Below are 22896 nucleotides of genomic sequence, written 5' to 3' on the forward strand. Positions count from 1 at the left end.
GCACTGAATGCCAACCTATCACAGCGTTAATTAAAATAGTAACTGCAGCTTCTGGGGAATCTAGAGGTTAATTAAAACGCAGTTAATCATAATGACTAACTCACGGTGCAAGCACGGTCACTATAGTGACAAGTGCACACTATATTCTGTCAAAGCTGAACACTGCTATTGAACACTCCTCTGAACAAGACCTGCCTCACAGTCTGGGTCTACTTCTACAGGTGAGAAAGTACAGAGGCTACGGCAAGCTTTGCCCGTGTGCTGCCTCCAGCCATTGTCATTTTGAACAACTTTGCACATTAATTGAACATCACGGCTGAACATTTTTGTGGCATCACAGACAAGTGACACAAAGTGCTGGGGCCACTCAGCGGGTCAGGCAGCGTGTGTTGGGAAAGGAACCGCAGGTGCTGGTTTACACCGAGGATATACTGGAGTAACTCAGCGGGACAGGCAGCATCTCTGGAGAGAAGGAATGGGTGACGTTACGGGGTCCGAAGAAGGGTCTCGACCCGAAATGTCTCCAGAGATGCTGGCTGCCCCGACTGAGTTACTCCAGCATTTTGGGTCAGGCAGCATCTCTGGAGAACGTGGACAGGTGACGTTTCAGACTGGGACCCTTCGTCAGACTGATTGTAGGGGAGGTGGGGGGGGGGGATGAAGTCTGAAGACTCCCGAAACTAGTCTGAAGAAGGGTTCCCAACCCAAAACATCACCTGTTCTCCAGAGATGCTGCCTGACCCGCTGGTCACTCCAGCACTTTGTGTCCTTTTGTGTATTAACCAGCATCTGCAGTTCCTTTGTTTCTGCCTCACAACTAAAATGTCCAGTTCAAAATGCAATGCATTTCGTCAGGGACTAATTCAGAGTCTACAATGGGTTAAATTAAAAGGTGAAATGATTTGATTTGTTATAAACAAAGGGTTAAAACCATTCCTGAAAAACATTTTATTTGTTGAAACAACCTTCGCTTTGAATTCCACTAAAATTCAACGCTTTTAATGTCCTTTGGAGCCAGAGAAACCAAATAATTTTATGTCAAACCTGAACGAATTTTCATCTCAAATGAAGTAATCTGTTCAATGGACAATCGTTTGGTGTATGCAATGTTTGCTAATGCTATTTGACGCAAGTGCCGACAATATTTAATTTCAGAGGTATGTATTTTGTGGAAATAATTAGCAATGAGGCTAAATAATCTCCGATTGGGGGAGTTGATGAGTTTTAGAGGGAGCCGGGCTTTAATGCTGATAGCTGTTCTACTGGGCGTGTGTGTGGTGATACACTCCCGATACACACTGCACTTTTACAATGAAGAGTGTACACTGTCGATATAGACACAGAATGCTGGAGTAACTCTGCGGGACAGGCAGCAGCATCTCTGGAGAGAAGGAATGGGTGACGTTTTGGGTCAATAGAGAATAGACTATAGGCGCAGGAGTCGGCCGTTCGGCCCTTCGAGCCAGCACCGCCATTCAATGTGTTCATGGCTGATCATCCCCAATCAGTACCCCGTTCCCGCCTCTTCCCCATATCCCCTGACTCCGCTATCTTTACGAGCCCTGTCTAGCTCTCTCTTGTAAGCATCCAGAGAACCGGCCTCCACTGCCCTCTGAGGCAGAGAGTTCGAGACCGGTCTTCCCACCGAGAGTCAGGGGCAGAGGGAGACGAGAGATACGGACGGGTGAGAGGGGCGTGAAAATGAGAGAAGGAAGGGGGGCGGAGACCGAGGTAAAAAATGGAGAATAGATCATTGTGCGGGAAGGAACTGCAGTCTGAGGAAGGGTCTCGACCTGAAACGTCACCCACTCCTTCTCTCCAGAGATTTTGCCCGGGTGACCCACTGAGTTCTCTGGGTCCGTCTCTAGAATAGGACACTGTTAGCCGGGGGCAGGTGAGAACGAGGCATTGTTACTGTCGGTCGGTCCACGGACGTGGATTCGCGTGCACGCGGTTCTACGTGAACCGCTGCAGCCCGCTGTACCCTGCAAGTGGCATGCAAAGGTTAGTTGCCATCAACTGTACAACATATATAAGTATCTATGTACATCAAAACAACGTGAAAACCCTCCTCTCCTTACTCGATTGTCAGCAATCAGCTCTCCACAGAAGGCATCCGGCAGTGAATAAGTGCTCTCCATCAACACTGTCGCCACTTCGGTTGAAAGACTGCTCTGGTTCCCGGGCCAATTCTACACCAGCCAGCCCGTCCTCCGCAGTTCATTGATCTCGCCAGCTGTAAACTGAGCTCAATCCGCACCCCCGATCTCTCCGATAGCTCTTGCTTCACACAACTTGGACATTTGATACACAACATGAGTAGACCGTTTTGCAAACTGTACATAAAAGTACTTCCCCCCACCCCCCCCACCCCACCCCCAGTCCCAACTCGACTAGGTCGGGCGGCAGGGGAAGCGATCTTCACCGTACAAAAATACGCTAATATGCTACCTCTTCTAAAAGTCTTGCTTCTCTGGTTTATTGACATGCTCTGTGCTTGGGTGGCCCCGCCTCCATCCTGAATAGGTACCGGAGTCCAGTGGACAGTTTCGATCCAAGCTTATGACCAGTGCCCAGGGGCAGTGGGGGAGGGATGCCCAGTCACACTGCCAAAGGTGTCGCAGGCTACAACAAGAATCGTGCCCCCCGTTCGTTCAGTGTTAAGTGCATGAATCGCGCCTTCCTGGTGCCGGCGGGTAGTCCTGCTTGCTGCGACTGGAGATCAGCTGACCCGTCCCCCCGAGCTGCGAGGAGCGCCCTTGACCGTCTGCTCTCGGGAAGCAGATGCCGTGGGGCCAGGGTTTGGGAAGGCCGGCCATCATCTTCCTGGCGTGGTGGCTCGCTCCCCCCCCCCCCCATCCCCCGCTCGTTCGCTCTCCGCGTTTGGACCGTTGTCCTGGCGCTCGGCATCGCGGGGCCCCCCCCCCTAGCAGATGATGGGCACACCGTCCGTGTTGAAGATCATGCCGGTGGTGGGCTCGTACGTGCCCGCCAGGTGGTACAAGTCCTCGCTGTCCTGGTACTTCTTGGTCTTCACCATCTGCTCGTACTGATCAAGGTTGACCACCTGACACTTGTGCGAGATGGTCTGTACATCGTTCTCATCGATGTGCGACGACTGGTACAGGGCGCACTGGGGGAGAGAAGGGAGGAAGATGATGAGAGAAACATAGACACATAGACAATAGGTGCAGGAGTAGGCCATTCGGCCCTTCGAGCCTGCACCACCATTCAATATGATCATGGCTGATCATCCAACTCAGTATCCCGTACCTGCCTTCTCTCCATACCCCCTGATCCCTTTAGCCACAAGGGTCACATCTAACTCCCTCTTAAATATAGCCAATGAAGCCATCAGGCTATTAAACCTGGCTCGGACAAAACTCTGATTATTGGTGGCCCATTCTCTGCTATTTGCACTTAATCAGTTTATTTGTTTGTGTGTATATATTTATATTATGGTATATGGACACACTGATCTGTTTTGTAGTAAATGTCTACTATGTTCTGTTGTGCTGAAGCAAAGCAAGAATTTCATTGTCCTATCAGGGACACATGACAATAAACTCACTTGAACTTGAACTGGCCTCAACTACTTTCTGTGGCAGAGATTTCCACAGATTCTAGCCTGTCCAACCCCTTAAGAATTTTGAACGTTTCTATACGATCCCCCCTCAATCGTCTAAATTCTAGCGAGTACAAGCCAAGTCTATCCAGTCTTTCTTCATATGAAAATCCTGCCATCCCAGGAATCAGTCTAGTGAGCCTTCTCTGTACTCCCTCTATGGCAAGAATGTATTTCCTCAGATTAGGAGACCAAAACTGTACGCAATACTCCAGGTGTGGTCTCACCAAGGCCCTGTACAACTGCAGTAGAACCTCCCTGCTCCTAAACTCAAATCCTTTTGCTATGAATGCTAACATACCATTCGCTTTCTTCACTGCCAGGACCGTGGCCATATTAGCCCGTAGTACCCTGAGAGTTCACCTGAGACATACGCTGCAATCGTAGGTTAATTGACCTCTGTAAATTGCCCACTAAGGGCCTGTCCCACTAATGCAAATTTTTCGGCGACTTGCCGGCGCCCGTCAAAATGTTCAACACGTTGAAAATCAAGCGGCGACCAGAAAAAAGGTACGACTCTGGGCAACTACTCACCACCAAGCAGGCGTTCAAGAGTTCAAGCAGGTAGTTCAAGAGTTCTCCTGAGATTTCCCCTGATTCAAACTCGTGTGGGTGGGACATGGGTGTGGGTGGGACATGGGTGTGGGTGGGACATGGGTGTGGGTGGGACATGGGTGTGGGTGGGGCATGGGTGTGGGTGGGACATGGGTGTGGGTGGGACACGGGTGTGGGTGGGACATGGGTGAGGGTGGGGCATGGGTGAGGGTGGGACATGGGTGAGGGTGGGGCATGGGTGGGGGTGGGGCATGGGTGTGGGTGGGGCATGGGTGTGGCATGGGTGAGGGTGGGGCATGGGTGAGGGTGGGGCATGGGTGTGGGTGGGGCATGGGTGTGGGTGGGACATGGGTGTGGGTGGGACACGGGTGTGGGTGGGGCATGGGTGAGGGTGGGGCATGGGTGAGGGTGGGACACGGGTGTGGGTGGGGCATGGGTGTGGGTCGAACATGGGTGTGGGTGGGACATGGGTGTGGGTGGGACACGGGTGGGTGTGGGTGGGGTGTGGGTGGGACATGGGTGAGGGTGGGGCATGGGTGTGGGTCGAACATGGGTGTGGGTGGGGCATGGGTGTGGGTGGGGCATGGGTGCGGGTGGGAGGGTGGGGTGTGGGTGGGACATGTGTGTGGGTGGGGCATGGGTGTGGGTGGGGCATGGGTGTGGGTGGGACACGGGTGTGGGTGGGGCATGGGTGTGGGTGGGTGGGGTGTGGGTGGGACACGGGTGTGGGTGGGGCATGGGTGAGGGTGGGACACGGGTGAGGGTGGGGTCGGGTGTGACATGGGTGAGACGGTGGGACAGGCCACAGGGATTGTTTGTGAGACTCACCTTGCCATCATTGAATTTTTTGCCCAGGTTGGTCTCCTCTGGGTGGTAGAACCACTTGACCCGCACCACCATGTTGTTTCCCCAGGACTCCCACATGCTCTGGATGCGGCCGATGTACGGCAGGTTGGGTCGCCCGGCCGACAGGAAGACGGCGCAGTCTCCAAGGCGGATGATCTCCTTGCCTCTTACGATCGCCTTGTAGAAGAGCTTCTTGGCCTTCCCCTTCATCCCTCGCCTCTGCACAAAGAAGAGACATGTCACGGCGTTCCCACTACCCCACTGTGCAGCCGCACCAAGCCTCACCTTGTAATTCAATCACAGGCTGCTGATGCATCAATACAAAACAATAGACAATAGACAATAGGTGCAGGAGTAGGCCATTTGGCCCTTCAAGCCAGCACCGCCATTCAATGTGTTCATGGCTGATCGTCCCCAATCAGTACCCCGTTCCTGCCTTCTCCCCATATCCCCTGACTTTGCTATCTTTAAGAGCCCTATCTAGCTCTCTCTTGAAAGTATCCAGAGAACCGGCCTCCACCGCCCTCTGTGGTAGAGAATTCCACAGACTCACCACTCTCTGTGTGAAAAGGTGTTTCCTCATTTCCGTTCTAAATGGCTTACCCCTTATTCTTAAACTGTGGCCCCTGGTTCTGGACTCCCCCGACTGTTCACAAGTTCATGAGTTATCGGAGTAGAATTAGGCCATTCGGCCCGTCGAGTCCACTCCGCCATTCAATCATGGCTGATCTCTGCCTCCTAATCCCATTTTCCTGCCTTCTCCCCACAACCCTTAGCTCCCGTTCTAATCAAGAATGTATCTATCTCTGCCTATCTCTCTCTATCCATTGACTTGGCCTCCACAGCCCTCTAACTACCCTCTGACTAAAGAAGTTCCACCTCATCTCCTTTCTAAAAGAGCGCCCTTTAATTCTGAGGCTGTGAACTCTGGTCCTAGACTCTCCCACCAGTGGAAACATCCTCTCCACATCTACTCTATCTATCTCTGCCGTTCATTATTCTGTAACTGTGGCCCCTGGTTCCGGACTCCCCCAACATCGGGAAGATGTTTCCTGCCTCGAGCGTGTCCAAACCCTTAATAATGTTCTATGTTTCAATAAGATGCCCTCTCGTCCTTCTAAGTGGGGTGGGTTTTTGAACGGTATTTACTTGCGTGGGTTTGCCGAACCATTTCCAGAGTTGGCGGGCGGGCAGGAACGCGGCGATCTTTGGCCGGTTCTCCACGGAGGGGAGACGTTGGCGCTTGGCCAGCTCCTTGGTGGTGGGCAGGTGGACGGAGTCACGTTTCTTGGCCTTGCTCTTGTTGTTGACGATCGGCTGGGCCTTCTGCCTCCGGGCCGGGGGCAGCGGTGGGCACTGGGGCTGCGGCTCGGGGGGCTGCGGCTTCACCGCGCTGGCGGTTGCGGCCACTCCGGGGCCCGGCGCCGGCCGGTAACCCGGCTCCTCGTCCGAGCTGCAGGAGGAGTCCTCCTCGTCGGTGGTGGAGGAGGAGGAGGAGGAGGAGGTGGAGGAAGAGGAGGAGGAACTGGATGAGGAAGAGGATGAAGAACTGGACGAGGAGGACTTGGAGGACGTAGACACGGGAGACGATGCCCGCGAGCTGGCCGTGCTGCTGTTTCCCCGCACCACACCGCCATCGTTCCGCCCCTTGTGTTCACCATCCGACTCCGGGCTGCTGCTGCTGCTGCTGCTGCTGCTGCTGCTACTCTCCCCCTCTTCCTTCCCCTTGCCTTTCAGTTTGGCCATGGTGTCGGAGCCAGTGTAGGTGGGCCCAATGTTGGGTTCCTTCTTGGCAGCTTTAGTCCTGGAGGGTTTGTGCTTGACCTCGCTGCCCGCTGGGTAAGAGGGCAGGGTGGCCTCCGCCTTCATCATGGCTTTGGTCTTCTTACTCTTCAGGGACATCACCCCTTCGTGGTCGAGCTTCACCAGGACCTCCGACTCCAGCTGTGTCCGCGGCCCCTTCCCAAACTCCGCAGGCTCTTCGTCCGCCTTCTTCCCCTTCTTGACCTTTGGCCTGGCAGCGGTGGTGTCGGGAGGGGGGGCGTAGGAGTCGGACGGGGCAGGTGGATCGCCGTGAGTCTGCGCGGCCTGGGCGCTGACGAAGGCGGGCGGGGGGAAGGCGGGAGGTTGCTGCACGGAGATTGGCTTTATGTTGATCTTCCCTTTGGCCACCTTCTTCTTCTTCTCCCTGGTGGGCCAGCATGAAGCTCCTGCCGCACTCCCCTTCTGCAGGACCTTCCCCGCGGCCTTGCCACCTGCCGTGCACAGACCCTCCGCAATGCTCTGTCCTTCCACCAGGCCAGAAACATCAGCCTGATCTAAAGCACAGTCTGGCCCTGGAGGGAAGATAAGAGGGGGAGTTAGAGTCACACAGGATGGACGCGGGCAGGCCCAGATGAACAGGCCCAAGCCAATCTCAATTTTAGAGGCCCCCAAATCAAGATCCCTTTGAAGCAGACAGGCATGAGGCCCATGCCAAACCCCCCTCTGATAGGGCCTGCACATAGGCCCTTTGGCCCTATTTGCCCGTGCCGACCAACAGGCGTTCCCCGCTGCTGTCCGTGTGGAGTTTGTACGTTCCCCGCTGCGACCGCGTGGACTTCCTCCGGGTTCTCCGGTTTCCTCCCCGCATCCCACAGACGTGCGGGACAGTAGGTGGTCTTAGCCTCTGTAAACGTGTGCGGGGAGTGGATGCGAAAGCGGGATAACATAGAACCAGTGTAAAGGGGGTGATCGATGGTCGGCGTGGGCTCGCTGGGCTGAAGAGTCAACGGCCTGTCCCACTTGGCCGTCATTTGCGCCTCATTTACGCGCCGTATGTAAAATAGGTCGACGCGTCGTAATGCGTGACGTCGCGCACAAATCACGCGTCAGCACAGCCGTCTGGTGCGCGTGACGTCGTGAGAATTCCCCGCCGCGCGCGTTGACGCATGGTTACGGACGTGGAGGCACGGTGACGTTGCCATGCGTCACCACGGTGAGACGTCGGGGCGCCAGCGTGCGACGCCCATGTGTTACCGTGAGTACACCACACGTCACGCAGGTGGCGCGCGAGGATTTCATTACACTACGACACATCGACCTATTTTACATATGACGCGTAAATGAGATGCAAATGAAGGCCAAGTGGGACAGACCCCTTAGACTGCATCTGTAAAACAAAAACTCAATCAACACTCCAGCCTCCCCGCATCAACATCTTTTCCTTTGACACAGGCACTTGGGAATGATGTCGGAAATAGCGCACGACCTGGCGACTCCTGCATGCGGTCTCCGCCGACTATTTCTACACACTTTGTATCAGTCGGGGATGGTGCTTGGGGAAGGCAATACTTTACTGAACTGCTGGCCAACAAAATAATTTCTCTGCACATTTGTACATGTGACAATAAAAAACTATTATCACTCATACTTCGCTTGGGCAGCTCACACCCCAGCGGTATGAACATTGACTTCTCTAACTTCAAGTAACCAGCTCTCTCCATCCCTCCCCCTTCCCAGTTCTCCGGCCAGTGTTACTGTGTCCGAGTTCGTTTTATCTCTGTTTGCTTTGTTGTTGCCTTCTCCCAGCGAGCAATGATCTATTCTACATGTTCCCTGATCTCCATCCCCTTTGTCCTGGCTTCACACCTTACACCTCCTTACCCATGTATCTCCCCCTCCCCTGGCATCAGTCTGAAGAAGGGTCTCGACCCGAAACGTCACCCATTCCTTCTCCCCGGAGATGCTGCCTGTCCCGTTGAGTTACTCCAGCATTTTGTTTCTATCTTCGGTTTAGACCAGCACCTGCGGTTTCCTCTGTCACATTACCACTGACCAGTGGAAGTGAAGGGAATGGAGGGATGTGGATCTTAGGCAGGCAGACAGGATCAGTCCCAGCACAAACACTGTGGGCCGAAGGGCCCGTTCCTGTGCTGTACTCTTCCATGTTCCATCACTAACAGTTGGATCATCGGCCACTTTCCTATACGGGTCCATCGCCGTTTTTTAGGCAACTTGGTTCCAGAGCCTTTGCCGTATTATCCGTTTTGCTGGACTGACCGAGACCACGGCCTTGGAGGGGCTGAGGTTCCGTCCCGCAAACGTCGGCCGCGGAAGTTGGCCGTGGGACCGGAACTGCCGGAGCTTCCAGAGTCCTGGCCGCAGGGGGGCAAATTCCGCCCGCCCATCAGCCGCAGAAGTCCCGATGGGGTCGGGATCAGCCCGTGTCACCGGGCCTGGGCGCCACATTTTCGCTGGACCAGCGGTGATGTCAAGTGCGCTCTCGTAATAATTTTGTCCGGATTAAAGGATTAGAGGCGAGGAAACACTTTTTCTTTAGAACGGAGACGAGGAAACACTTTTTCTCACAGAGAGTTGTGAGTCTTATGGAATTCTCTGCCTCAGAGGGCGGTGGAGGCAGATTCTCTGGATACTTTCAAGAGAGAGCTGGATAGGGCTCTTAAAGATAGCGGAGTCAGGGGATATGGGGAGAAGGCAGGAACGGGGTACTGATTGGGGATGATCAGCCATGATCATATTGAATGGCAGTGCTGGCTCGAAGGGCCGAATGGCCTCTACTCCTGCACCTATTGTCTATTGTCTAAAGGATGCGCAGGACCGCCAGTTTCACGGTGGCGCAGCGGTAGCGTCGCTGCCTCACAGCACCAGGGACCCGGGTCTGATCCTGACTGCGGGCGCTATCTGGATGGAGCTTGCACGTTCTCCCCGGGACCTGCGTGGGTTTTCTCCGGGTGCTCCGGTTTCCTCCCACACTCCAAAGGCGTGCAGGCGTGTCGGTTAATTGGCTTCGGTAAAAATAAAAATAGAAAATCGCCTCTGGTGGTGTGCGTGAGAGAGTGTTAGTGTGCGGGGATCGCTGGGCGGCGTGGGCTCGGTGGGCCGAAGGGCCTGTCTCCGCACTGTATCTCTGCAACCAGACTCAATCAAGGGAAATAGGCACAAAAAAGCTGGGGTAACTCAGCGGGACAGGCAGCATCCCTGGGGAGAAGGAACGGGTGACGTTTCGGGTCGAGACCCTTCTTCAGACCGATTCCAGGGGAGGGGGAGATACATGGGTAAGGAAGGGCAAGGTGTGAAACCAGGACAAAGGGGATGGAGATCATTGTTCGATGGGAGAAGGCAACAGATATAAAACGTAGTCGGAGACAGTAACACTGGTCGGAGAACTGGGAAGGGAGAGAGATTGTTACTCGAGACCCTTCTTCTGACAGGTTAGCGGGTCAATGGGGGAGCCTGGTGAAGGAGCAACCTACCGGGTTTGCCTTTGTTGGACGTCTTCCTGCCGCGGCCTTTGGCTTTGGTCGCCGGGGCGTTGCCGAGGGCCTCCTTAGTGTCGGTGGAGTCTCTGCTGGACTTCCTGCTCTGCCTCTTGGTGTCGGGCAGCAGCAGCGCCGGCGAGGGTTCGGCACCTGCAAAGAGGAAGCCAGTCTCTGAATCAGACACTGACAGACATAGCACTTTTAACATGTGTGCCACTCCTGACGGCAACCAAAGAAAGGGGGACGCTGTGACAGGCTGGGCTGTAAACGGGGATTTGCAGCCGGAGTGTGATCAACGTTGCGGGGGGAACAGTTTGTGTTAATAAATTATCATTCTGAAAACGAGGAGAAGGTTTTTACCAAAGGACTTTGATTTTTACGGGGATGTTTCCGTAAAACCGGCTTCCGTCTCCGCGCTAGTTATCTTTGCTCCGCTATTGGGATCTTTGGTGCGGAGACGGAAGCCGGTTACGGAAATGGGGCCGAAAATTACCCGCGAATCTGCCCATGACCGTACGACGTCCTTTTCGTCGAGTGGACCGTCTTGCTCCGCTATAGGGTCTTTGGTTGTGATCTTAGTCACCCACCGAAGCCTTTTTGTATGTGAAGGGGTGCGGTTTGAACTGAGGCCATTGGATTTACGTACATTGAATCTTGTAGTCTGGAGGGAGGAGGTGGATGTGCGAGATTGGAATGCGGCCAGTGTCGCCATCGTCAAACTCCACCGTGATCAGATCAACGTCTTCGCCAGGGTCCGGACTGCCTGCGGAGAGCGGAGAAGCAGAGGGAGGGAGGGAGGGAGAAGGGTTAGGAGCAAAGCCAGGGACGCGGGGGGGGGGGGGTTGCGGCTATAAGCCACTGTGGAGCGGGTCCGCAGCGGTAGAGCTTGGTTTGATAGATACAGCGCGGAAACAGGCCCTTCGGCCCACCGGGTCCGCGCCGACCAGCGATCCTAGTGAACACCATACAGTACCATTTTACATTTACCGAAGCCAATTAACCTACAAACCTGAGTCGGACAAAAGTGCTGGGGAAACTCAGCGGGCGAGGCAGCATCTATGGAGCGAAGGAACTAGGCAACCAAACAGGCAAAAGAAAATAGGAAATCTATGGAGCGAAGGAAATAGGCAACGTTGTCTATTTCCTATTTAGTCGCCTATTTCCTTCGCTCCATAGATGCTGCCTCGCCCGCTGAGTTTCTCCAGCACTTTTGTCTACCTTCGATTTTCAAGCATCCTGCAGTTCCTTCTTGAACATTTAACCCACAAACCAATACGCCTTTAGAATGTGGGAGGGAAACGAAGAAACTCGGAGAAAACCCACGCAGGTCACGGGGGGGGGAACGGGTGCGAACTCCGTACAGACAAGCACCCGTCGTCGGGATCGAACCCGGGTCTCCGGCGCGGCGAGCGCCGTAATGCCCCTGTCCCACTTAGGAAACCTGAACGGAAACCTCTGGAGACTTTGCGTCCCACCCAAGGTTTCCGTGCGGTTCCCGGAGGTTTTTGTCAGTCAATCTTATAGAAACTTACACAAAAATTCTTAAGGGGTTGGACAGGCTAGATGCAGGAAGATTGTTCCCGATGTTGGGGGAAGTCCAGAACAAGGGGCCACACAGTTTAAGGATAAGGGGGAAGTCTTTTAGGACTGAGATGAGAAAATCATTTTTCACACAGAGAGCGGTGAATCAGTGGAATTCTCTGCCACAGAAGGTAGTTGAGGCCAGTTCATTGGCTATATTTAAGAGGGAGTTAGATGTGGCCCTTGTGGCTAAAGGGATCAGAGGGTATGGAGAGAAGGCAGGTACGGGATACTGAGTTGGATGATCAGCCATGATCATATCGAATGGCGGTGCAGGCTCGAAGGGCTGAATGGCCTACTCCTGCACCTAATTTCTATGTTTCTATGTTTCTATGTTTCTATGTTTCCCTACCTGCTTTCACTACCTGCAACCTCCGGCAACCACCTGCAACCTCCGGGAACCGCACGGAAACCTTGTGTGGGGCGCAAAGTCTCCTGAGGTTTCCGTTCAGGTTTCCTAAGTGGGACAGGGGCGTTAGGCAGCAACTCTGCCGCTGCGCCCGCCGTGCCTGCCCACTCACCATAAAAAGGGGGAAGGGCGGATCAGATTGATGGGAATAATTAGAGAAAAGCAGTTATCACCACGTCAGTGTGTTCCGTGATGAATCTGCGACTCGCATCCAAGAGCAGGGTGATAAATCTGCCTCGAAAGCAAACGTCTCGACGTGTGCGAAAAAACCTACAAGTGTCGGAGACCTCCCTGTCAGTTTTAGGGGGTCAATCAACCACCTTCGCCACCGCGTTAAGTGCAAGTTCCCTAAACGATGATTTACTGCCATCGATAGGTCGGAGCAAAGGTTACGGAGCAACTGGGAGAGGAGAGAAAAGGGGAACTGCCCCAGAAGAGGACCTTTTTTTTTCTAATGTGGGATTCATTGTAGCTCAGATACAAGATGCGACGGGGTTAAGTAAGTGCTGAACAGAGTGGTATTAAAGTGGATGCTAATTTTTTCGTAAATTATTTCACAAGAACTTCAAGGAATCGAGCCGGGGTGATTCAGTATCATTCCCAAGTGGCCGTTTATGAGGGATTTATTCTTGGTCAAAGCAGCATTACCAATCTGTTTTTCGGATGAGATATTAAAGCGAGACTCCGCCTTCTCTTTCCGATGGATTAAACAGTCGCATGGGAACGTTTTATAGAAACATAGAAAATAGGTGCAGGAGGAGGCCATTCGGCCCTTCGAGCCAGCACCGCCATTCATTGTGATCATGGCTGATCATCCCCAATCAGTACCCCGTTCCTGTCTTCTCCACATATCCCCTGACTCCGCTATCTTTAAGAGCCCTAAATAGCTCTCTCTTGAAAGTATCCATATACGTTTAAGAATAAGGAGTAAGCCATTTAGAACGGAGACGAGGAAACACTTTTTCTCACAGAGAGTGGTGAGTCTGTGGAATTCTCTGCCTCAGAGGGCGGGTGGAGGCCAGTTCTCCGGATGCTTTCAAGAGAGAGCTAGATAGGGCTCTTAAAGATAGCGGAGTCAGGGGATATGGGGAGAAGGCAGGAACGGGGAACTGATTGGGGATGATCAGCCATGATCACATTGAATGGCGGTGCTGGCTCGAAGGGCCGAATGGCCTACTCCTGCACCTATTGTCTATTGTTACACATTGACAGAGACAGGTACCTCTGACGACGGCGCCCGGATAGAGGCAGCGATATTGTTGACTCCAGTAGGCAGCGATACGGGTTCCCTCGGGCAGTAACCTCGCGGAGGAGGGCTTCACGTCGATGATCTGCGTCAGGGAGAGAGAGATCAGGGAGGAAACGAGATTCAAAATTAAAAAGCCAAGTTTGAATTTCAGATCCTTTCAGGACCAGGCGCGGGGAAACTTTGTGACATTGTCTGTGCCCTTTATGTGGCAACTATATGCATACCTTGGGTGAACAAGCAAAGAATGTCACTGTGACTCGTCACATGTGACAAGATCATGAGGCCATAAGTTTGATAGGAGTAGAATTAGGCCATTCGGCCCATCAGGCCTACTCCACCATTCAATCATGGCTGATCTATCTCTCCCTCGTAACCCCATTCTCCTGCCTTCTCCACATAGCCTCTGACACCCGTACTAATCAAGAATCTATCTATCTATCTCTGCCTTAAAAATATCCACTGACTTGGCCTCTACAGGCAAATAATTCCACAGATTCACCACCCTCTGACTAAAGAAATTCCTCCTCATCTCCTTCCTGAAGGAACGTTCTTTAATTCTGAGGCTACGACCTCTAGTCCTAGGCTCTCCCACTAGTGGAAACATCCTCTCCACATCCACTCTATCCAAGCCTTTCACTATTCTGTACGTTTCAATGCGGTCCCCCCTCATTCTTCTAAACTCCAGTGAGTACAGTGAGTACAGGCCCAGTGCCGTCAAATGATAATAATGTATTTATTCATACATTCATTCAGTTCTGGCACACACCAGGCAACTTTTGGAAGCATTTAAAAAAAAAATTTGGCATGATAGTTTGTGAGATACAGCATGAAAACAGGCCGTTCGGCCCATCGAGTCCATGCCGACCATCCATCAACCAATTTCAGATCCTTTCAGGTCTGGCAAATATCAGGCACCCTTGTGAAAATCAGCTGCACTAGTCCCACCTGCCTGCGTATGATCCATATCCCTCCAAACCTGTCCTATCCATGTACCTGTCTAACTGTCTCTTAAACGTTGGGATAGTCCCAGCCTCAACTACCTCCTCTGTCAGCTTGTTCCATACACCCACCACCCTTTGTGTGAAAATGTTACCCTTCAGATTCCTATTAAATACTTTCACCTTCACCTTAAACGTGTGTCCTCTGGGCAAGAGACTCTGTGCATCTACCCGATCTATTCCTCTCATGATTTTGTCCACCTCTATAAGAACCACCCCCTCATCCTCTTGTATTCATTAATATTGTAAATATTAATAAAATAATTAATAGATTAATATTAATAGAATAAATATTGTATTGTATTCATTGGGTTTCACAGAAAGATTTAGACACTTTGTCGGATATAGTTTAGTTTGGAGATGACAGTGTGCGTACAAAGGCCTTTCGGCCCATCGAGACCAGCGATGCCCGCACACTAACACTACCCTACACACACTGGGGACAATTTACAATTTTACCAAGCCAATTAACCGACAAACCTGTACGTCGTTGGGAGTGTGGGAGCGAATCGGAGCAGCCGGAGAAAACCCAGGCAGGTCACGGGGGGAGAACGTGCAAACTCCGCGCAGACAGCGCCCATAGTCAGGATTGAACCCGGGTCACTGGCGCTGTGAGGCAGCAACTCTACCACTGTGTCACCGTGCCGCCCAGGGACCTGGTTGGGTCCCCGTTGACTGACCCGCTGAGTTACTACTCCAGCACTTTGTGTGTGTTTTTGCTCCAGATTCCAGCCTCCGGCAGTTCCCTGGGTCTTTCAATGGCCACGTGGGGGAAGGTGAATAAACCACTCACCGCTTCCTGTAGGAGCTGTTCCAATGAATAGATGTGAGGACGGTTCCCCCTCTCTCCCTCCACGACCACACGGTAGCTAGAACAAGAAGTGACACACTCAGGCACGGGTACTCCAGAAACTCTACATTTCACCCCTTATTTCACCGCACGGCTGAAGGACTTCAGAAGGGTCTCGACCCGAAACATCACCCGATCCCTCTCTCCAGAGACGCTGCCCGTCCCGCTGAGTGACTCCAGCACTTGTTGTACCTACAGCAGAAGTACTTGAAGCCTTAGTCCGCCACTGAATTTCCAACACCCTTGGTTCCAAAACCTTGCCGGATTATCCGTTTTTGCCGGGCCGACAGAGATCTCGGCCTCCGAGAGGAGCCCAACGGTACCGTAACATTCCGCCTAGTACGCCGGGGGGTGGGGCGGAGATACTGGAGTTCCAGAGCCCCGGACGCAGGGGGGCAAATTCCACCCTCCGAAAGTACCGATGAGGTGGAGATCGGCCGCCTCACCCAGTCTAGGCAGGCGCCACGTTTTCGGGGGAGGGGACTTCTGGCGGGGATTTCAAGTACGCCCCCGTAATTTAAAGGTGTCCGGTTTAAAGGAGGAGTCGTACCACCCGGGGTCACCGGATAATTGGTGGTGGACCGGTATGAATTGTTAATCACTTCACAACTGCCGATGAGGATAGTCTTCAGAGTGATACAGCACAGAAAGAGGCCCTTCGGCCCAACTCGCCCATGCCGACCAAGTTGCCTATGAAAGCTAGTTCCATTTACCCGCGCTTGGCCCTTATCCCACTAAATCCTTTCCTATCACAATACCTGGCCAAGTCTCTGATAGGAGCAGAATTAGGCCATTCGGCCCATCAAGTCTACTCCGCCATTCAATCTCTCCCTCCTAATCCCATTCTCCTGCCTTCTCCCCATAACCCCTGACACCCGTACTAATCACTAAATGTGAATGCTGTTATAGACCCAACTGAGTCCATCGATCGCCCGTTCACAGTAGTTCTGTGGTTGAAACAAGGAACTGCAGAGGGTGGTTTACAAATAAAGACACAAAGTGCTGGAGGAACTTGGCGGGTCAGGCAGCATCCCTCATGAACATGGATAGGTGACGTTCCAAGCTGAAGCAGGGTCCAGACCCGTAACCTCACCCATCCATGTTCTTCAAGGATGCTGCCTGACCCACTGTTTACCTCTCCGTCCAATGGCCGCAGGGAGTTGTGGACGTAGCCCAGACCATCGCACAAACCAACCTCCCTTCCACTGACTCCATCTACACCTCACGCTGCCTTGGCAAGGCCAGCAGCATAATCAAGGACCAGTCTCATCCCCGGACACTCCCTCTTCTCCCCTCTCCCATAAGGCAAGAGGTACAGAGCTAAATGCTCTTTTGACTCTCCAGAATTACATGGAGGGGATGCCTGGGGTTTTTCAGGATGACCTGCACCTTGTGCCTCATACGCCTCTCAAGCACATCCATCCCAGAGTCTACTCTCCCCTCCAGCACTGAGCTAGCTCGTTTAACCAGTTTGTCCAGCTTCTTGTTGTTTTTTGCACTAATGCTGTTGCCCCAGGGCCTGTCCCACGAGCATGTGACTCCATGCGGCAAGCGCGACCAAACCAGAAGCGGGGGCCGCGCAGAGATCGAGTGAGTGACATGAAGTTCGAGCGAAGTCCGCGGGAAGTTTGCGCGTGACGTACGGTGTCGAGACGCTGCGCGCACCCGTCGAGGCGGTGCGTACGGCGTCGAGGCGGCTGCTGGGCCGGCAGGCCGTTGCCGCGCGGAATTTTTGAACACGGTCAGTTTTTCGGAGCCCCGCGCGATGTCGGGACCAGCTCCGCACAACTCCATACGGCTCCGGCGATCGAAGTGGGACCGGCCCCGCGAGGCCGTACGGCTCAAGCGACCACGTTAGGTCGCGCTTGCCGCATGCAGGCGCATGCTCGTGGGACAGGCCCTTAATACTCTTGCACTAAACGTTATTGCCTTTATCCTGTATCTGTACACTGTGGACGGCTCGACTGTAATCATGTACAGTCTTTCCACTGACTGGTTAGCACGCGACAAAAAGCTTTTCAATGTACCTCGGTAGACGTGACATTAAATTAAGCTAGAATAATAAAAGGAACTTAATTATTTTGGGATGTGGAAGGAAACCGGAGCACCCGGAGGAAACCCACAGGGCCACAGGGAGAACGTGCAGACTCCACACTGACAGCACCCGAGGACAGGATCGAAGACGGGTCTTTGGTGCTGCGAGGCAGCAACTATACCCGCTGCGCCACCGTGCCAGTGTCGGTGTTGTGAGAGAAACAGCGACGGGTGTCAGGGGTTACGGGGAGAAGGCAGGAGAATGGGGTTAGGCAGGGGGAGATAGGTCAGCCATGATTGAATGGTGGAGTAGACTTGATGGGACGCATGGCCTAAATCTATCATTGATGAACCCTGTGTATCTGTACAGTGCGAATGGCTCAACTCTAATCATGTATAGTCTTTCCGCTGACTGGTTAGCACGCAACAAAGGCTTTTCACTGTACCTCGGTACACGGGACAGTAAACTAAACTGAAGATGGATAGGACGGGGTTGGTGGGATATGGGCCAAATGCTGGCAGGTGGGGCTGGTATAGATGGGACATGTTGGCCGGTGTGGGCAAGTTGGGCCGAAGGGCCTGTTTCCACACTGTATCACTCTATGACTCTCTGATCAAAGCCATTTCGTCTGGTTTGAGATGCCCTCACTGTGGGGGAGACTTACATGTCAGGAAAATGGACAGTCTTCACGTAGCCCGCGTACAGGAGCTTGTCGTCCATGGGGATCAGCACCCGGAGGCCATCCTTCAGCTCATCCTTGTCGATCACACACGAGCGAGGGGCTGTGGGAAGAGAAGGAAACCTCCTGAAAACTCCTGGACGATGAACGCGCGCATTCCCACACGCATTCCCACACGCATTCGCACGCGCAGTCCCACGCGCAGTCCCACGCGCAGTCCCACGCGCATTCCCACCCGCATTCGCACAAGCAGTCCCACACGCAGTCCCACACGCAGTCCCACACACATTCCCACACGTATTCGCACACGTATTCCATCAAAACACTTGTTTAAGACATGTTTCCCATAATCTTCAAGTTAAAAATTAAAAACATTTTACAATAATGCGAGGCCCTCCATTATTGGACGTTTTAGTGTTTTATAAAATTGTTCCTCTATTTATATATTTGTTCAGTTACCCGGATTGCCATCAACATAAGTTCATAAATTATAGGTGAGTCAGAGTGGATATGATTTTTCATAAAGGTCATGAGTGATAGGAGCAGAATTAGGCCATTCGGCCCATCAAGTCCACTCCGCCATTCACTCATGGCTGATCCATCGCTCCCTCCAACCACATTCTCCTGCCTTCTCCCCATCACCCCATAACCCCTGACACCCATTTGATTGCCATGAGCGATATTGAATATTGGTATAAGTGTGTAGGAAGGAACTGCAGGCGCTGGTTTACGCCGAGGATAGACACAAAATGCTGGAGTAGCTCAGCGGGACAGGCAGCATCTCTGGAGAGAAGGAATGGGTGATGTTTCGGGTAGAGAGTACAGTTGCGACAGCACTGGCAACGCTTTTCGCTGTACCTCGCTACACGTGACAATAAACTCAACAAAACTAAACTTGATTGACAAGATTGAAAGATACAGCATGGAAACAGGCCCTTCGGCCCACCCAGTCCATGCCGACCATCGATCACCCCGTTCACACCAGTTCTATGTTATACCACCTCCTAATCCATTTCAGTTAACCTACAAACCCACACGTGTGGGAGGAAACCGGAGCACCCGGAGGAAACCCACGTGGTCACAAGGAGAACGTGCAAACGCCACACCCGAGGTCAGAATCGAACTCAGGTCTCCGGCGCTGTGAGGCAGCAGCGGGCAGACATACAAGGTAGTGCGAAGTGAAGAAACAAAATACTGCAGACGCTGGTTAGTACACAAAATGGACAAAGTGCTGGAGTAACTCAGCGGGTCAGGCAGCGTCCCTGGAGAACATGGAGAAGGTGACGTTTCGGGTCGGGACACATTGATTGTAGGGGAGGAGAAGAAAGCTGGAAAAGGGAGAGAGGCGGGGCAAAGCGCGGCTGGTAATAGGTCGGCACAGGCAACGGCGCTTGTTTGATGGGCAGATGGCTGGTATAAATGTCAGAGATAAGAGAAGAAGGTGTGAGACAGGTTTGACAAGTGGCGGATTATGAAGCCAGGGAGATGGAAAGTGGCAGGAAAGGGGGATGGGGAGGGACAGGTTGGAGGGGAGATGGGGGTGTGAGTCCAGGCAGGATACAGGGGGAGTGAGGGGGGGAAATAAATGTGGGGGAGAAAGGAGGGGGGGCGAGGGTTTCGGGAGGGTAGTTAGAGGTTACCTAAAATTGGAGAATTTAATGTTCATACCTTTGGTTTGTAAGCTGCCCAAGCGGAATATGAGGTGCTGTTCCTCCATTTTGTGCTGGGCCTCACTCTGGCAATGGAGGAGGCCCAGGACAGAGAGGTCAGTGTGGGAATGGGAATGGGAATGGGAAGGAGAGTTAAAGTGGTTTAGTTTAGTTTAGTTTAGAGCTACAGTGCGGAAACAGGCCCTTCGGCCCACCGGGTCCGCGCCGACCAGCGATCCCCGCACACTAACACTATCCTACGCCCACTAGGGACAATTTTTACATTCATACCAAGCCAATTAACCTATAAACCCGTACGTCTTTGGAGCGTGGGAGGAAACCGAAGATCTCGGGAGAAAATCCACGCAGGTCACAGGGAGTACGTGCAAACTCCGCACAGACAGCACCCGTAGTCGGGATCGAAGCCGGGACTCAGGAGACGCCACCGTGACCGCAGGCAACCGGGAGACCCAGCGGGCCTTGGCGGACGGTGCTTGGCGAAACGGTCTCCGAGTCTGGGCTCGGGTGTCGCCGATGCACAGGAGGCCTCGCCTGTGGTTCTACACGCAGAGCCTCGACGGGGGTTCAGTACCAACCTGGTGTGGTGGGCCGTTCCACCAACATGCTGAGCGGAAGGTTCTCATCCTCAGAGAAGCTGCTGTCCTGATTCTGCTCAAAGTCCTCATCCGCAGCCATGCTCTCCATCAGTTTACTCACGGCCCCACCCTTACAGCGAGTCTGCTGGGGACATAAGGCAGCAGTTCAGTACAAAGCCAGTGCCCAGTTTAGCATGCGTCATGTTGAATATTAACACACCGGGCGCTGCAAGGCAGCTCATTTTACCATCCAAACTTATTTTTTCAGTTTAGTTTATTGTCACGTGTACCGAGGTACAGTGAAAAGCTTTTCATTGCGTGCTAACCAGTCAGCGGAAAGACAATACATGATTACAATCAGGCCTTTTTACAGTGTATAGATACATGATAATGATATGATATCTGTAGCCTCCGTTTGATCTGGTATTTTGTTGGTCCACATGCTTGATCAATGGTGTTTTATCATTAATGTTTTATTATTATTAATGTTTAGTGTTTTCTGAGTCATTCGTAACTGTCACTGTATGTCATGTTGTTACTTGTGGGCGGAGCACCAAGGCAAATTCCTTGTATGTGAATACTTGGCCAATAAACTTACTTACTTACTTACTTAAAGGGAATAACGTTTAGTGCAAGGTAAAGCCAGCAAAGTCTGATCAAGGATAATCTGAGGGTCACCAATGAGGTAGAAAGTAGTTCAGCACTGCTCTCTGGTTGTGGTAGGATGATTCATTTGCCTGATAACAGCTGGGAAGAAACTGTCCCTGGAAAGAATCTGGAGGTGTGTGTGTGCCCGGAGTGTACCTCAGCTTCTCGGAAGTGACTTGACTTCATTACAAATAAGTGCATCAACCTTCCAACATTGGTTCAAACCAGTGCTGTCTGTACGGAGTTTGTTCGTTCTCCCCGCGGCCCACGTGGGTTTTCTCCGGGTGCTCCGGTTTCCTCCCACACCCCAAAGACGTGCAGGTTTGTAGGCTAATTAGCTTTGGTGAAATTGTAAATTGCCCCCGGCGTGTGTAGGATAGTGTGAGTGTGTGGGGATCGCTGGTCGGCGCGGACTCGGTGGGGCGAAGGGCTTGTTTTCGCGCTGTACCTCTAAACATCAACATGAACACAGACTCAGCGGCAGTGTGGTGGGGGCGGGGATCGTTACCTCCTTTTTGCCATCCTTTGCCTTCACCTTGAGCTTGGTCTTCTTGCAGGGGCTGGCACTGCGTATGACCCCGACCCTGGGCTCAGGCTCGCTGCTCCCACTCTGGGCCAGGGACAAGTCGGGGGACTGCACCTCGTTCCCTTTCTTCCTCTGCAAGTGCCAAAGACAGCATTGAATCAACAAACTCGCCCTCTCACCAGCCCCTGACAGACTCTAAATACAGGCTTATCCCCCTTTCCCAGCTCAATTCGGAATAAGTTCATAAGTTGTAGGAGCGGAATTAGGCCATTCGGCCCATCAAGTCTACTCCGCCATTCAATCATGGCTGATCTACCTTTCCCTCCCAACCCCATGGCTTGGATAAGAAGATTTTAATTGTCCCTAGTGTGTAGGATTGTGCTGGTGCATGGGATGATTGCTGGTCGGCACGGACTCGTTGGGCCAAAGGGCCTGTTTCTGCGCTGTATCGTTAGTGTAGAGACACAGCGCGGAAACAGGCCCACCGTGTCGGCACCGACCAGCGATCCCCGCACGCTAACACTATTCTACACACTAGGGACAATTTACAATCTTTACCAAAGCCAAATTAACCTGCAAACCCGCACGTCTTTGGAGTGTGGGAGGAAACCGGAGCACCCGGAGCAAACCCACGCAGGTCACGGGGAGAACGTGCAAGCTCCGCGCAGACAGCGGGTCTCTGGCGCTGCGCTGCCCTACCAGCTGTGCCACCGTGTCGCCAATGGCATGCTTTCTCAAAGTGTCTCCGTGATGATCACAGCAGACATTGAAGGTTCCCCCACCCCCCCCACATCAGTCTGAAGAAGGGTCCCGAACCAAAACGTCACCTATTCCTTCGCTCCATAGATTCTGCCTCACCCGCTGAGTTTCTCCAGCATTTTTGTCTACCTTTGATTTTTCCAACATCTGCAGTTCTTTCTTAAACAGCAGACATTGGGACCTTATTCAACATTCCCCACTGGGTTTCACTGGGTGCCCTGATAAGGAGAGTTCTACAAAGAGGGCACCTTTCACAAAGAGACAGGAGTCACCACATACCCAGTGAGACACATCCCTCCCTCCCTCTATGTGAGGCAGCAGCTCTACCCGCTGCAACTCTGCCCGCTGCTTCTCTGCCCGCTGCAACACTGCCCGCTGCATCTCTCCCCGCTGCAACTCTGCCCGCTGCAACTCTGCCCGCTGCAACACTGCCCGCTGCAACTCTGCCGCACATCTCTCCCGCTGCAACTCTGCCGCACATCTCTCCCCGCTGCATCTCTACCCGCTGCAACTCTGCCGCACATCTCTCCCCGCTGCAACACTGCCCGCTGCAACTCTGCCGCACATCTCTCCCCGCTGCATCTCTGCCGCTGCAACTCTGCCCGCTGCGACTCTACCCACTGCATCTCT

General features: G+C 53.0%; 1 protein-coding gene across 6 annotated transcripts in view; it reads right to left on the minus strand.

Annotated features, from left to right (window-relative positions):
* Nucleotides 1–924: 924 nt before the first annotated feature.
* Nucleotides 925–22896, minus strand: part of tnrc18 (trinucleotide repeat containing 18) — a 145395-nt gene continuing 123423 nt past the window's right edge. For 3 of the 6 annotated variants that reach the window (XM_033041095.1, XM_033041094.1, XM_033041100.1), the window contains 10 exons: nucleotides 21490–21639; nucleotides 20334–20478; nucleotides 18074–18191; nucleotides 15318–15393; nucleotides 13500–13608; nucleotides 10934–11050; nucleotides 10282–10470; nucleotides 6176–7362; nucleotides 5009–5245; nucleotides 925–3133 (listed from right to left, as the gene is read on the minus strand). In XM_033041095.1, coding sequence (XP_032896986.1) covers nucleotides 2927–3133; nucleotides 5009–5245; nucleotides 6176–7362; nucleotides 10282–10470; nucleotides 10934–11050; nucleotides 13500–13608; nucleotides 15318–15393; nucleotides 18074–18191; nucleotides 20334–20478; nucleotides 21490–21639 — 2535 coding nt within the window. In that variant the 3' untranslated portion in view covers nucleotides 925–2926. The remainder of the gene's footprint in view (nucleotides 3134–5008; nucleotides 5246–6175; nucleotides 7363–10281; nucleotides 10471–10933; nucleotides 11051–13499; nucleotides 13609–15317; nucleotides 15394–18073; nucleotides 18192–20333; nucleotides 20479–21489; nucleotides 21640–22896) is intronic. The other 3 variants (XM_033041098.1, XM_033041096.1, XM_033041097.1) reach the window with 3 other exon arrangements.

This window comes from Amblyraja radiata, chromosome 22 (genome assembly GCF_010909765.2).
Source record: "Amblyraja radiata isolate CabotCenter1 chromosome 22, sAmbRad1.1.pri, whole genome shotgun sequence".
NCBI classification, from domain to species: domain Eukaryota; kingdom Metazoa; phylum Chordata; class Chondrichthyes; order Rajiformes; family Rajidae; genus Amblyraja; species Amblyraja radiata.